This window comes from Oryza glaberrima, chromosome 3, assembly GCF_000147395.1.
Source record: "Oryza glaberrima chromosome 3, OglaRS2, whole genome shotgun sequence".
NCBI lineage: Eukaryota > Viridiplantae > Streptophyta > Magnoliopsida > Poales > Poaceae > Oryza > Oryza glaberrima.
Genome location: NC_068328.1, coordinates 33,428,494 through 33,442,235, shown reverse-complemented (window position 1 = coordinate 33,442,235; position 13,742 = coordinate 33,428,494). Strand labels below are relative to the sequence as shown.

The 13,742-nt window shown below is 42.1% G+C and overlaps 3 protein-coding genes across 3 annotated transcripts in view; 2 read left to right on the top strand and 1 right to left on the bottom strand.

The window, feature by feature from the left end:
• The window catches only part of LOC127767113 (transcription elongation factor TFIIS-like), a 6,799-nt gene extending 4,039 nt beyond the window's left edge, over positions 1–2,760 (top strand). The window contains exon 6 of the mRNA XM_052292337.1: positions 1,505–2,760. Coding sequence (XP_052148297.1) covers positions 1,505–2,452 — 948 coding nt within the window. The 3' untranslated portion in view covers positions 2,453–2,760. The remainder of the gene's footprint in view (positions 1–1,504) is intronic.
• Positions 2,761–4,191: 1,431 nt separating this feature from the next.
• On the top strand, positions 4,192–5,417 carry LOC127767076 (ethylene-responsive transcription factor CRF5-like). The gene has a single exon (XM_052292291.1). The coding sequence runs from the start codon at positions 4,394–4,396 to the stop codon at positions 5,108–5,110; it is 717 nt and encodes a 238-aa protein (XP_052148251.1). The 5' UTR covers positions 4,192–4,393; the 3' UTR covers positions 5,111–5,417.
• A 1,684-nt stretch (positions 5,418–7,101) lies between these two features.
• LOC127767075 (KH domain-containing protein SPIN1) lies at positions 7,102–11,427 on the bottom strand. The gene is made up of 7 exons (XM_052292290.1): positions 11,119–11,427; positions 10,920–11,008; positions 9,411–9,562; positions 9,068–9,184; positions 8,856–8,972; positions 8,121–8,264; positions 7,102–7,717 (listed from the first exon to the last, which is right to left on the bottom strand). Exons 1-7 carry the CDS (start codon positions 11,199–11,201, stop codon positions 7,574–7,576), a joined length of 846 nt encoding a protein of 281 aa, XP_052148250.1. The 5' UTR covers positions 11,202–11,427; the 3' UTR covers positions 7,102–7,573.
• Between the last annotated feature and the right edge of the window lie 2,315 nt (positions 11,428–13,742).

Genomic DNA, 13,742 nt, shown 5'->3' with positions numbered 1-13,742 from the left:
CCCGCCATGGAGAGGGAGCTGCTGGAGACGTTCGAGGCCGCCAAGAAGGCGGCCGACGCGGCGGCCGGGGCGGACGACTCCCCGGAGGCCGACCGCTGCCTCGACGCGATGCGGCGGCTGCGCGGCCTCCGCGTCACCACCGACGTCCTCGTCTCCACGCAGGTGAGCGCGCCCCACCCCCCATGCCCCCGGGATCCGAATTCGTGTTTGCGAGCTGCGACCTAGTACCCTGTGGCCGCTTGCTGCGTCGCGTCCGGCGGATGCGTGCGGGAGCGGCAATCCTGGTGAGGAATTACCGTGTGGCGATGCGTGTATTGGTGCATCCGATTCGGATTCTGTGTGTTTGTGATTTTGGTTAGTCTGTCGAAATTTACTTGATTCGTTCTAACATTCATGGCGAGAGGGATGAAGGCATGCGAAGACATAGGGCTCTCGATTGGGATTAGATCTCGTGGATGTGAATTGCGGATTAAGTGCAAAGATGATTCCATTCTCCTTTCCTGTCTCTAATTGGTGTGTTCTCTAGAGAGTTAGATGCAGGGATTGTCCGTGAGCGAGGGTTTGGCTGAGATCTGTGAAAGGAATGCTGCAACACTGTTGCTACCCCTTAATGTTCAGGGTTCAGGGGAACTCTGTAGTAGTGATCTCCTAAGCACCACCTTTCTGATTTGTGAGGGTTGAATATAGTATACTACTGTGTGCTGATGCACATAAAAGGTGCAAATTTTTGTGTGTGTAATGAATGAGATGTGCATGGGATTCTGATTTGGCGGGAGAAACATGCGGAATATGCGGGGATTCATTTGGCTTATCTGAAAACTAAATTCCATGACCTCACAAGTAAGACTGTAAATACTGTCTTCTGTCAAGTAGTTATGTGTGTAGCTGATTTGGCAGTAAAATCGGGTGGAACATGAAACGGCTAGTCTTTAAGATGTAATAATTTTCTTTGTACTTTTATAGATATGCATAACAAATCATCATTTCTATTCTATTTAAGGCATAACAAGTTGTCGTGCTCGACAAGCCTTTCCCCCTGCTCATATTAGTTATCTAATCAATTCTTTTCAATGTCTCGTGTGTTTCCCCCTAAACATGCATACATGAGTGCCATGGGGTTGAAGTAGCAGTTCGGAACCTGAGAGGCCGTAGTGGCATTCTTCCTTCACGTGTGATTTCTTCATATCTAGCCACACATATCAGTGCATCTGATATTCAAGATTGCATATCCATCAACATATAATTATATTCTGAACATGATACAGAGCTTAGCAACATTATTGATTTGTGAGCACTGAGCAGTGAATCTCCTTTTGAGGGCCTATTAATCTATCGACTTAGTGCTTTTGTTACAAACTTCTACTCTATGGATTTAGTGCTTTTGTTACAAACTTCTACTTTCTCCCTTATTTGTTTACTTCTCTCATTTCTTCTTCTACTTTTGTGCAGTTCTTTTAATATTTTTGCGAAAAATGGACTCGCCTGATATTTTCTATTTTGCCAGGTTGGAAAACGTCTTCGTTACCTTACTAAGCACCCTCACTCAGACATACAATCCATGGCTACAGATCTTCTGGGGTACTGGAAAAAGGTTGTTATCGAAGAAGGAAAGAAAAATGGTACCACAGAAAATGTTGGATCAATCAACTCAGCCGCCAGAGCTGAAAAGGCTCAGCCCATGAAGGTTGATAAGAGTTCTGCATCAGGAAGTGTGAAGCCTGAGAAAAGAGAAGTCAATGTTAGGGGCCAGAAGCCTGAGAGCATCAAGGTTGAGAAGATCACCAATAATGATTCCAAAAACCAACAAGTCAAGGTAGAGAGGGCTCCAAAGGAAGCCACTAGAACTCCTGATACAAAGAAGCCATCTTCTGTTCCAAATGGCCCCCCAAAGCTGACATCTCTTGTCAAATGCAATGATCCCACTAGAGATAAAATCCGGGAACTACTTGCAGATGCCTTCTCCAGGGTTCATGGAGAGACTAGCAAAGATGACAGGGAGGAAGTGAGAAACATCTTAGATGAAGTGGATGCACGAGATCCATTCAGAGTTGCTGTGACCGTTGAATCTGCGTTATTTGAGAGGCTGGGACGTTCGACTGGGGCTCACAAGGCAAAATACAGGTCAATAATGTTCAATCTTAGAGCTGACAACAACACTGATTTCCGAAGAAGGGTTCTCCTTGGCCAAGTGAGGCCTGAGAGGCTTGTTGACATATCTCCAGAAGAGATGGCTAGTGACGCGAGGAAGCTTGAGAATAAGCAGATCAAGGAGAAGGCTTTGTTCGATTGTGAGCGTGGAGGAGCCCCAAAGGCGACTACTGATCAGTTCAAGTGTGGCAGGTGTGGCCAGCGGAAGACGACTTACTACCAGCTGCAGACTCGGAGTGCTGATGAGCCAATGACAACATTTGTGACATGCGTGAACTGCAACAACCACTGGAAGTTCTGCTGAGCGCCAATCTGCTGAAAATGTTCTCCCGGCTAGCGGTGTCATTTGAATTTGACAGGCAGGTTGGCTTCAATTTTCCATAAACTAGGAGCCTGTTTCCTTTTTATTTTACCTTTCTTTTCTCTTTCGGAACCTGATTTATTCAGATTGTACTAGTTGACCGCAACTGTTGTTGACTATATTACCATTACCTGTTGTACCTCTTTAAAGTCGTGGATGGCAATGTAGTTCTGTGTATAAGGAGGTTGTGTGATTCTTTCATGGTAGTCATGAAGAGTGGAAATAATGCTGGAAAAGCGATGTTGCTCATATGTAGATGGAGTGATGAACATGGACAGATGGAGTGCAATCATGGTGAGCAATATAACCAAGGAGTTCTCTTTGCATCTTTTCATATCCGTTCGTTACGAATATGGATTGCTTTACATATAGTACTAGAAAAGAACTTGCTCAGACAAGGAAATGTGGCAAGTTGGGCTGGACAATTGGGAATCTGAAGCTTGCTGTTTCTGGAAAGACATGCGAATCACAGATATGCTGGTGCTTTTGAAGCTTGTCCCTTGCTGCTTTGTGGTATCTGGAGAAAATGCTTTGGGTGTTTAGGGGAATGGTTTTTTTGTTTCTTTTTCGAAAAGCATTGTCAAATAAGCAAACTAGAAAAATTAGAGTCAAATTGGTAGTTAGGTTTCGAAACAGGGTCAAATAAGCAATTGTCCCTATATTTTTTTTTTAAAAAAATTCTTGATTCACTCGGAACTCTGGAACAGAGGAATATATACAGTATATAGCTACTGTAGAAGTGAAGGGTATGCCTGAGTACCTGACATTTCTACTACTTGATTTCATCCCCGGGCGCCGAATCGCATTGCCAATCAGCGAATATGCTGGTTTTCAGTTGGTGATGCTCAACCTGTGAGATCGCCCCAGCTGCAGGGCCACCTGTGCATTGTGAACGCAGTGGCCAATGGTAGCATGCTACGTGCAGCCTTAGCTTTCGTGTGAAAGAATTGTATACATAACACCTGTCACACACTTTGGGAGTTAAGTTGTTATAATCAAAATTATGGAAGTGAGCTGAGAGGATCTATGATCTATATTATCCGGTAAAGAATCAGATCATAACTCTATTATTGCAAGTCACGGCTAACTCACGGGTAATTCTTACACTCATCCAGTTTAACTAAATAACCTATAATTTTATTTTTAAGATCGGCTTTCACCCTTACACCGTTAACACGTTGCACTGCACTTGTCTCACTGTATTAATTCTCACGGTCACGCCTCGTTTAGAACATAACCAACTATAACTTCATTCATTCATACAAATATTTCGGAACCTGACTAGACGATGAAGTTTTTTTTAGAAACTATACTTATTTTTCTATTTTTTAGGGTAACTATATATTTTTTCAAGATAAGATAACCACACAGTTTTGACACAAACAATTTATTAAACTCTTGTAGGTGACAAAAACTCTCCTCTCCCACATTTTAAGTGACGGGTAAATTAAATTTGATTTGTATTTGCTTTTAAATAATAATAATAAGTTCATAATAAAAAAAAACCAGCAACAAAAAATCATAATCATTGTCGGATATTAGCATCTTTCTAGTAAATCCCATGTTCTGAGAATATCCCCACCATCCGATTTGCCTGAACAGTAGATTCCTCTCCAATATTCCCACGTGAAATTCCAGAATTACCCCTCTACCCGCCTTCCTTTTAGTCCCCGCGTCTCCACAAAATTCCCCTTCGTCTTCCCGCTTCCATTGCAACCCCACCCCGCCGCACGCCGCCGCATCGATCGGAACCAAACCCTAACCCTAAACCCTAGCCCCCCCACCTCGCCTTCCACCCCCCACGCTCCCATGGCGGGGCGCGGAGGCTACGCGTAGCCACATCGATCGAACACCCTGTATGGATTGAGGTGGGTTTCCCGAGGCATGGGTACAAACCCTAGCCTGCACGAGCTGGCGGCGGGGGCGGCGCCGCGGGGACGCGTGGTGCGTATCCTCGTGCGCGACGCCGACGCCACCGACTCGTCCTCCAGCGAGGACGAGGCGGTTGCGGTGGCGCAGCCTCGGCCGCGGCGGAGGGGTAAGGTGGGTGGTGGTGGTGGGGGCGTGAAGCGCCGCGTGATGGAGGCGGGGGCGGGGGAGGCGAGGCCGACCGCGCGGTTCCGCGGCGTGCGGCAGCGGCCGTGGGGGAGGTTCGCGGCGGAGATCCGCGACCCTCACCTCCGCCGCCGCCTGTGGCTCGGCACCTTCGACACCGCCGAGGAGGCCGCCGCCGCATACGACGCCGCCAGCGTCCGCCTCCGCGGTTCCAGCGCCGCCACCAACTTCGCCTCCGTCCGCTGCTACTCGCTGCCGCCGGAGCTACCCAAGCCAACTATTTCACCGCCTGAAGCAGCTGTGAGGCCAATCACCTTGCCAATTGGGACAGCTGAGCCGACCCTTCTTCCACGGGTGAAGGAGGAAGGTGAGAGCTGTGGCGGTCGGGTCAAGGAGGAGGCCAGTAGCTGTGAGGTCCAGGTGCTTGCTCCGGAGCCAATGTGGACGATGATTTCAGGCAAGCGTAAGAAGCGATCGGGCTGTGGAACCCGTGTCCGCGCCTTCCATGCTGTGTCCGCCCGTGTGGAAGAAGTTGGCGGGGCCTGAGGGTCCAATTATCCGTAATTACTATCGTTAGCAGCTTTATTGTTATGCATAGCATCATTGGAAACTTGGTATTGTGTAATTTTGGTTAGTATTGAACTTATGATGTGAAGATGACTCTGCATGTGACCTGATTTGGTAAGGTTATGATGTGTATATACGGTATGGTTGCTGATATATGTGATGCAGTATGGTAGGCTTCGATAAGGTGTTGTGGAATTAGTATGTTGCATCTAAATAAGACCTTTGATGTGAGATATAGACATGTTCTTCGATTAGAATAAAATATAGTAGAAAATTATTGCAGTAAGTGGTTATCAATACCATCTGTTTCTTTTATTTGTGTTAGTAGTTAATTGCTTTTTTCCTGATAGGTGCGGTTTGCTGTTAATTTTCAGGTCATGCCATTATAGTTTGATTAAAAGATTTGCCGCTGCGTGCATATTCAGGCCTCAACTTTACCATGATAGATTTACTTACCTTGTTTGATGACTATGTAGCATGTACATCATGAATCTTGTCGCAGCGATAATGTGCTATTTTTTAATAATAATGCATACAAGTCTTTTTTATTGCACTTGTAGGCTATATAATGAGCTATTAATTCATACAGAAGTCCTTTTTTATTGGACTTGTGAGCTATATACCGCTCTATTAATAGTTCATATAGAAGTCCTCTTTTATTGGATTTATGGCTACTGCACCTGCCCGTCTAATAGTAACAGATACCAGGTTAATTATGGCCAATATAGCTTCTGCGGCAGCTGACTGTTTAATGTGCACAGTACTGTTGGGCTGGAACACATATTTGGCTGTTTAATGTGGACAGTACTGTTGGGCTGGAGTACATATCTGGTGGAGTACATACGTACATAACATAGTGTCATCTTTTCTTTTGAGTATTAATTATACTAGCATGTGGTCTTTAATTTATTTTTTCGTAATCTTGTTAAGCTTAGTATATTTTGTCTGGAAATATATTCCCACCTTTTCTTGACATATGTGGTGGGTGGAATGTCTTTTGTGTTGGTGTGCCTGATAATCTGTAGTCCAATAATTTGAGCTCATGGTTTGGCATGTTCGGTCTTCAGGTCTGCACCATGGTTTTTCAGTACGTCGCTGGTAATTTTGATGTATTGGTTTATGGTGTATACTTTTATATTATAAAAAAAAGTATATTGTGCTGGTTTCCTGCATATGCAACTGATTTGATTTTGCTCATTGTTGGATTGAGCAGCAATCTGTCACTAACTGGGATCTGTATTCTGCACATACTGCTGGATACTGCTTCCACTATGGTAGATATAGAAAATTTTCTCAATTTGCTGAGCTAGTCATATACTACCGTTAATGCAAGCATATTCTGTTGGCATCATGGATGGCCAAGCCTGACAGGGACAACTATTGCCATCACCTAAATCCATCAGACTTTGACAGAGCTGCCCCTTGAGAATTGAGATCATTTCTTTTCGTGTCCTCTGCTCTGCAACACCACCATGACGTTGCAAAACTTGTGGTCTCGTCAGGAAAACCTGGTGGTCTCACCGCTTTCCTGTGCCCCAGCAAGCGGACATCATCTCATCTTAGGATGCCGCGCGTTTGGAGGAGACCCAGGGCCAGCCATGCCAACATGAACTCAATCAAGCTTGGAAATCAAACCACCATGGCCCATCAACACTGTGTGTGTGCCTGTGTGGGTTTGACAGACCATATTGGATTCCATAAGTTCATGGCATTTACTCCTCCTGCTTCAAAACCTTAAGCACCATCATTTCTAGAAATTCGTATAGTTTAACATGTGATGAAATATATAATATGAAAGTATTTCTTATGGCGAATCTAGAAACAAATATCTTAGTAGGTTGAACTGTACGAATTTTTGAAAATTGGTGATCAAAGTTTATTTGATTTAGGACAAAGCTAGAATAATTTAAATTGGAGGGAGGAATAACCTCGAATATTTTTACAGCTAAACCAAATACTGACATACTATAAGGCAGAAGAAAGAGGATGACCCTTCATCCTTCTTTTATTTTTCACAGCTCCATAAATGTGAAAGGATATAATACAAGGTGAATTAAACACCTAAATGGGGGGTAAATGGAAGAAAAAAAAAGGCTCACATCCCAGGCCTTCTCTAGCTTGTCATGGAGATAACCTACCATAGCACCACATACTAGGGTTAACAGTCAATAACAAATAAAACAAATGTTCTTGAGACCTTACAACAAACCAAAGGTGGATCGACCGGACGATCTGCGACTATTGTCATTGTCCCTGAAGTTTTCCCCTGCCTGAAGGCGAAAATCTGACTGATACCAAACTCCATCTAGTGAAGGTGCATTGCATTGCTTCCTTCACACACACCCATGGCAAACATTGCCTGAAGGTGTGCCAATGCCATCCTTTTTAAGGGCATAAGGCACCTGGATACCACCTCAAATGGGTGGTGGTAGAGTTGCTTCTCTACTGGCCCGTTTTCGCGCGTTTCATACCGCCATTACTGAATGGAGAGACACTCCCAGGATGGGGGCTGTCCTCCCTCAGGGTTGAGTTTAGCATTGCCAGCTCCCTGAGCTGTTGCCTTTTGTAGAAATCCTGTGATTCATCCTGCAGAAGAAGCCGATGCGATTTCGTTTAGTCAGGCATACGAAAACTTCATTACAAATTAAAGGATTGCTGGAGAAAGAAGCAATTATGTAACACAAGGTTCAGAACAGAACATGTGAAAAAGGAAATGGGTTTCCAAAATAAAACAGAGAGAAGCAATTGGAGACTGGTAGTAAATAATCATGATAAAAGAAATGAGCTATCTTTTGGGTGAAGACATTTCAGGACCAGTATGAAGGGGAGGAAAACATTCAGAATAGTTATTAACAATTCAAACCAATACCAAGGGGATCACATTTTCTTTGGGTTCTCCGGGAATCAATCATTTTTGCACTCAGTTACCCTAGGAGACTAGCAAAAATACTCTAGGCCTGCACAAATAGGGTGTATGCAAATTACTCACCACTGGTTTTAGCAGTTCTTCTATAACCTCCTGTGCATGTCTCAATCTTGCATCAATGATACTGGCTGGGAACTCAGCTTCTATCAAAATGTGCAGTGGGTCACTCAGATGTTCGTAGCCTGGCTTTCCACGGAGTTTGTCCTCCTTCAAAGAAAAATGGAAGGAAATATATGAGCTTGATCGCTAGGCAGGTCAGTAGAATCTATGAAGAAAGAGGACGAAGCACATATGAGGAGGCAAAAGCAGAGCAATTAAAACTTTGGTATGAGCTAAGCAGGATGAAACATTTTTTTTTTTTTGCCGGCTCGGCCGAAAGTTCGGTCGACCAATCTTATTAAGATTAGGAAAAAAGATCATTACAATAGAAGCTTACAAGTACAGTATGCTGTCGAAATGATTGGGGAAAAAACCCCAACCATGTAAGCTATAGTTGTATGCTACAGGGATTACAGTATTTGGACTGTGAAAAGGTAATAAAATAGCAAGCTTGGTGGGAGATGAAATCCCTTGCAGAGGAAGACAGTTCCTATATACTTACTGAAATTAAAAGTGCTACCAACAGGAGTTTAACCCAAATTTTGCATACCTAAGCAATATTTTAATAATGTACTGTAAGATGCTACTGTTATCTTAAGAAAAAACATAGTTTGTTGTAACTACTTGTTAGCATAATAATATCCTGATGATTCAAGAAGCAATAGAAGTGCATGCAAATCAAACTTCAGAAACTATTACCTTCCCTGGATCTTTGATGGAACCCTTCCCTCTAATGAAAACACGACAGCCAGTGGATGCTTCCACCCGCTTTAGAGAGTTACCTCTAGGACCTAGAATGCGTCCCACAAAATTGAACTGGGAAAAAAGGAAAAGGAAAATAAGTAATTAAAAGATCTCAAGAATTATTCTTTGTTAACATTAATATAACACATGAAGTGGAGGTATCATACATTTGGATAAGAATCAACTGGGACATCCAAACGCAGAATCTTTTTTACAACATGAGAACTAGGGCTTGGTGGTGCTCCCTGCCAATCCATGCTGGTTCCTTGAGGAAAACCTAATCTCTTTTACATAGTTCAAAAAGGGCAAGGATAATGCTTTATCAGTATTTTTGACAAATCATCTTGAACATGTGCACTGCATGATGAGTAGCAGCCAATCTGTCTTAGAAAAAAGTGGGAGTGAATTTTCCATAGAATTACCATATTATTGGCTTTAGTGTACTATAAACTGCTAAGCTCAGAATACATTGATGCATTGGATGGCAAATAAGTTTTGCAGAATGCCTACCTCTTGGTGTAGCCCATTCCAAGGACTAAACCCATTTCCAGAGCGATTAGATCTTGGGTTTGGCGAAGACATAGGGCTAGGACTTCTAAACCGATGCCTGTCAAAATCACCAAATCCATGGTTGTGGACAATGCTTGATACCCGCATAATTTCTGAGTAGCATAAAGGTCAGAATGAATATACAAGTTGTTTATTACAGTCAGAATTTTGGACATTGCTACTAAATCTTTTTTGTCAGAACCAAGATAAGAAATGCTAGTTCATCCTCTCTCAAGAAAAGGAGAAGAAATGATAGTTCATTATACAATGGATAAACATTCACAGGAGACAGGTAACTAAAAGCACATATGAATAGAACTAGACCCAACATGATTCAATAACAGAAGCAATAACCTGTAATATTAACCCCTTTCGTATGTACTTATCCAATAGGCCTACAGTATACAGATGGCCAGAGTATAGTTTCTACAGGGTAATCTAAACGAATAGCATCGCATTGTGAAGCAAGATTTGATCCAATATCACCACTTACAAACTATAGAGAACAATTATTGATGTTCTGAATGAAGAAGACAGAAAATTCCTCAAGCTATAATGTGATGATATATAACAATCCTATATGTCATGGTCTACAAGTGACCTGACACAGTGGTATAGCCTGATTAAACAAGAAAATGCGTTTGGTTTTCAGTTGCAAGTTATAATTTTTCCAGCATTAGCACAAGGAAGGTGCTGTATATCAAGCAGAGTGTTCTACGGTTCGGTCTGCGGATGACTAAAATTATTAGTACCAAAATCACTTATATCAAGTACGGCTGATTATGTCAAGGGTTGTCTAAAAATGTTAAAACTGATTATGTCAAGGCCTGTCTAAAAATGTTGAAATCGTCATGCTGGCAAATGGTAATGTACATTGATTGGTTGATGGTGATTGAGATAAGCATAATAAGGTGACGACTTGACGTCCATAGAAACCCTTTACCACTGCCCACTAGTACAAACCACGAGCTTCATCACTGTTTTTACATCCTACTGTTAAAATCAACTCTAAATTAAACATATGATTCTTACTAATAGAATGATAAGATGAATATCTAAGACAAAGATGTAATGATTGGTGATATTTCAGCCAAGAAGATCGTTCTACAACATCGCCAGCGTAGATTATCAAGGACAGATCGATCATCGCAATCATCAGGCGGCAACATTATAAGCAGAAGCCTGATCATCCAATCTGTCCGATTGAGGTAACATCGCAACACAAATCTAAAACAAGAACGCCATCCAAGCAGCTCATGCGTCAGAGATGACAGTGCAGTAGAGCCAAGAAACCACCAATGCCATCTATCCAAACGCGAGCGCCCATTCAGGCATCGGAGCCATGTAAGTTTTTCCCAAATTCATCGATTGCAAAGGAAACACCTCTCTCAAAACCAAACAAAAAATCTCGTCGCACAGCGAGAAACGATGAAGAGGGGAGATCAAAAAAAAAAGAAGAAAAGATCTCACCTTGGCTCAGCAGCTTGCTGCATATGGGCAGCACCTGCATGAACGGCCCCAGCTTCTGATGCTCGGCGAGCAACTCGGCCAGATACTGACTGCAAGAACAATCCAACCAACCAATCACAACACACCATCAGCTTCATCAGCCCAAGAACACAAAGGCACAACAAAAGCCAAGAAACACGGGAAATGGAATCCGAGTTACCTATCAACATCCGTCGGGTTGCTCCTAATCTGGGGGGAGAGGTTCCTCGCTGGCGAGAACCCCGGGCTGTACAGCCCCGACATGGCGCCGCCGCGGGCTCAATCGCCGCCCGTGCCAACAAGGAGAGGCGAGAAGTGAAGCCGAGGAGAGGAGATGGTGGTGGTGGTATAGTAGGAGAGGTAAAAAAAAGGCTCGCTGCTTTGGTGCAGCCTGCAGCATCAGCAGCAGCTAAGCAGGCAGCCGCTGCCGCTCTGGAAACCCTTTTGGTTCTCTCCTCTACTCTTTCTCAACACCACAAAGGTTCACAACACGACACCAAACCCAATGGAATGGAAAACATGATTGAGAAAAAAACACAAAGGGAAAACACATAAAAAAGAGGAGATAAACAATCAAAGGGGAGGGGTGGAAAATGTCGCTCTCTTTTCTCTTTATCAGTTCCGCGGGTCGCGTCATGTCCGCTTCAGGAGAAAGATAATATCGTTGTTTTACGATTTTTTGTGTATGAAATGTGTATTTGTGTTTCGTATATGTGATCGAGCCATTAACATGGACGTGCGCATGATATTATAGATTTATTAAAATGTTTATGCAGAGAATTAATTTTCGTTGATATATTTAGGTAACTCTCTTTTAAAAGACGCCGCTATTAAATCTCGGTGACAAGAATGACGGGCGAAAAAAATACCGCCATTCATGCTTGCGTGCTATACAATTGTCCATATCTATACGTTAGTTGTCATGGTGTATAGACTTTTTCATCACAAGGAAAATGAAGGTTTATTATGTCGTCACATATCATTTGGTGCCGATATTAGGTGGGGAATCTCACCTGCCTAAAAAAATATTTTTTTAGATAATGAAAATATAACTTCCATTTGATGTGGATGTATTATAGCTATACATTTTCTATTAAAGGAACTATAGAAATCATTAGTATCTATATTTATGAGGATCAAATTATATTACCTGTAAATATGAAATATGGATTTACATATTCCCCTGTGATTAAATTTCTTGGTCATGCAAAGCTACAACTCAGGCAAGCATGTTAGTATTGTCGTGCTTTGATGTTTCAATATTTAACTTTTCCTAAAGATAATCATGACATACTAATGATAAATATATAGCAAATACATTGTATAGCTTTGCAATTTTATGGTCGACAAGGAGGACATTCTTGCAAAAGTGTGAGTTTGACAACTCTAAAAGAGTAAAAGAACTGGGTATATACCGAAAGAAACCTGCTGCTCTGTCCCTTTTAAGTGTGATATACCTGGTAATTTTGGAGAAGCCAAATCCTCATGCTGCTGTTTCCAAACTGTCTGTTTTGTCATTATAGTCAAATCCAAATTCTCCTTTTAAGCTCTTCATTCAATATTACAGGTATTTCTGACAATTCAATTTTGGCTGTCAAGCATTTATTAATGGTATGGACCCTAATGACTAATAAGTCATGACTAAGACTGTATCTAGCTTCTTGAACTGTATTTGTTCAAGCAACCAATAATAGGGACAGTTTTCAGTTACTACTAGTTTGCACAATAATATACACAGGGCCACAAAATGCTCAGTATTTTGTTTTTTTTTTTGGGGCAAAATGTGTCGGTAGCTGGTGGGAAAAACAAGGTTGTCACTGTCAGTACACATGAGGAAGATCCTATCAGTGATGTAGAACAGTAGAAGTAGAGGTTTAGACCTACTAGTGAGTCATTGTGTGGTGGGTGCTGCACTGTAGAAAAAAACGATATTGTCACTGTTTCAAATAAAATAACACTATGAAACATTCTTAAGAAATATAATAATATACTCCTGGAAGATTATCTGCAGAGGGAACCAAACTGAAACAAAGGAAAAGAAATCTAAAGATGCTCTTCAATAGAAACTACTAATTAGCAATAGCTGGCTCTAGGAAGGTTGTACCAAACAATAAATCCTTATCATGTCACTCTATCTAAAATAAGATGTTAATTATGCTTCATATGTACACTCAATGCAGATGGACCTACTTACTATGTTCCCTAAAATGCCACAATTATGATGATACTAAACACACCAAAAGGGAATAAATTGTTTCCCTGACTGTGAAAACAAGATGGGAGAAATGCACGCATATAATTGGCATTGCAGTACACATACATAGCCTATGGACCATGCTAGCCAACAGATAATGTCTTATCAAGTATCCCCAGAGAAAAACAAGAAAGTGTTTGGATATAAGAGCAGAAGAAGAAGAGGAAAAGAGAGAGGAAAAAAGCAGCAGCAATCAGCTACTGTGGCAAAGTCACTTCCCCAGGAGACACAGTGAGCTGTGCTGTGATCTGGTTATCAATATTTCACCCCTTCACTTGAGGACCTGAAGTGAATGTACCCTGTTGCCTTCGTTTGTTTTATGCGTTGTCGAGTTCAGATGCTCGATCTGGTAGTAGTAGTAGACATGGGCGAAACTGAAACTCTGAAACCTGAAACGAAACGCTTCCATGTGTTACTGTTTACCATCATCTGCTGGTAAGTCAGTAAAAAAAAGGAAAGATGAATGAGAATGATGTGAAGAAAACCTGAAACGAAACATGTTGTTGTGTTTGATTTGTGATGAAGAAGAAATTAAACCAGGCAAGCTGGAT

What these genes read in the sequence shown, in the direction of transcription:
- LOC127767076 (XM_052292291.1), top strand. Translation starts at nt 4,394, where the DNA reads ATGGGTACAAACCCTAGCCTGCACGAGCTGGCGGCGGGGGCGGCGCCG.
- LOC127767075 (XM_052292290.1), bottom strand. Translation starts at nt 11,201, where the DNA reads ATGTCGGGGCTGTACAGCCCGGGGTTCTCGCCAGCGAGGAACCTCTCC. An exon ending in CAGCAAGCTGCTGAGCCAAG is followed by an intron (nt 9,563 to 10,919) that starts GTGAGATCTTTT and finishes TATGCTACTCAG; the next exon opens with AAATTATGCGGGTATCAAGC. An exon ending in GGAATGGGCTACACCAAGAG is followed by an intron (nt 9,185 to 9,410) that starts GTAGGCATTCTG and finishes ACTATGTAAAAG; the next exon opens with AGATTAGGTTTTCCTCAAGG.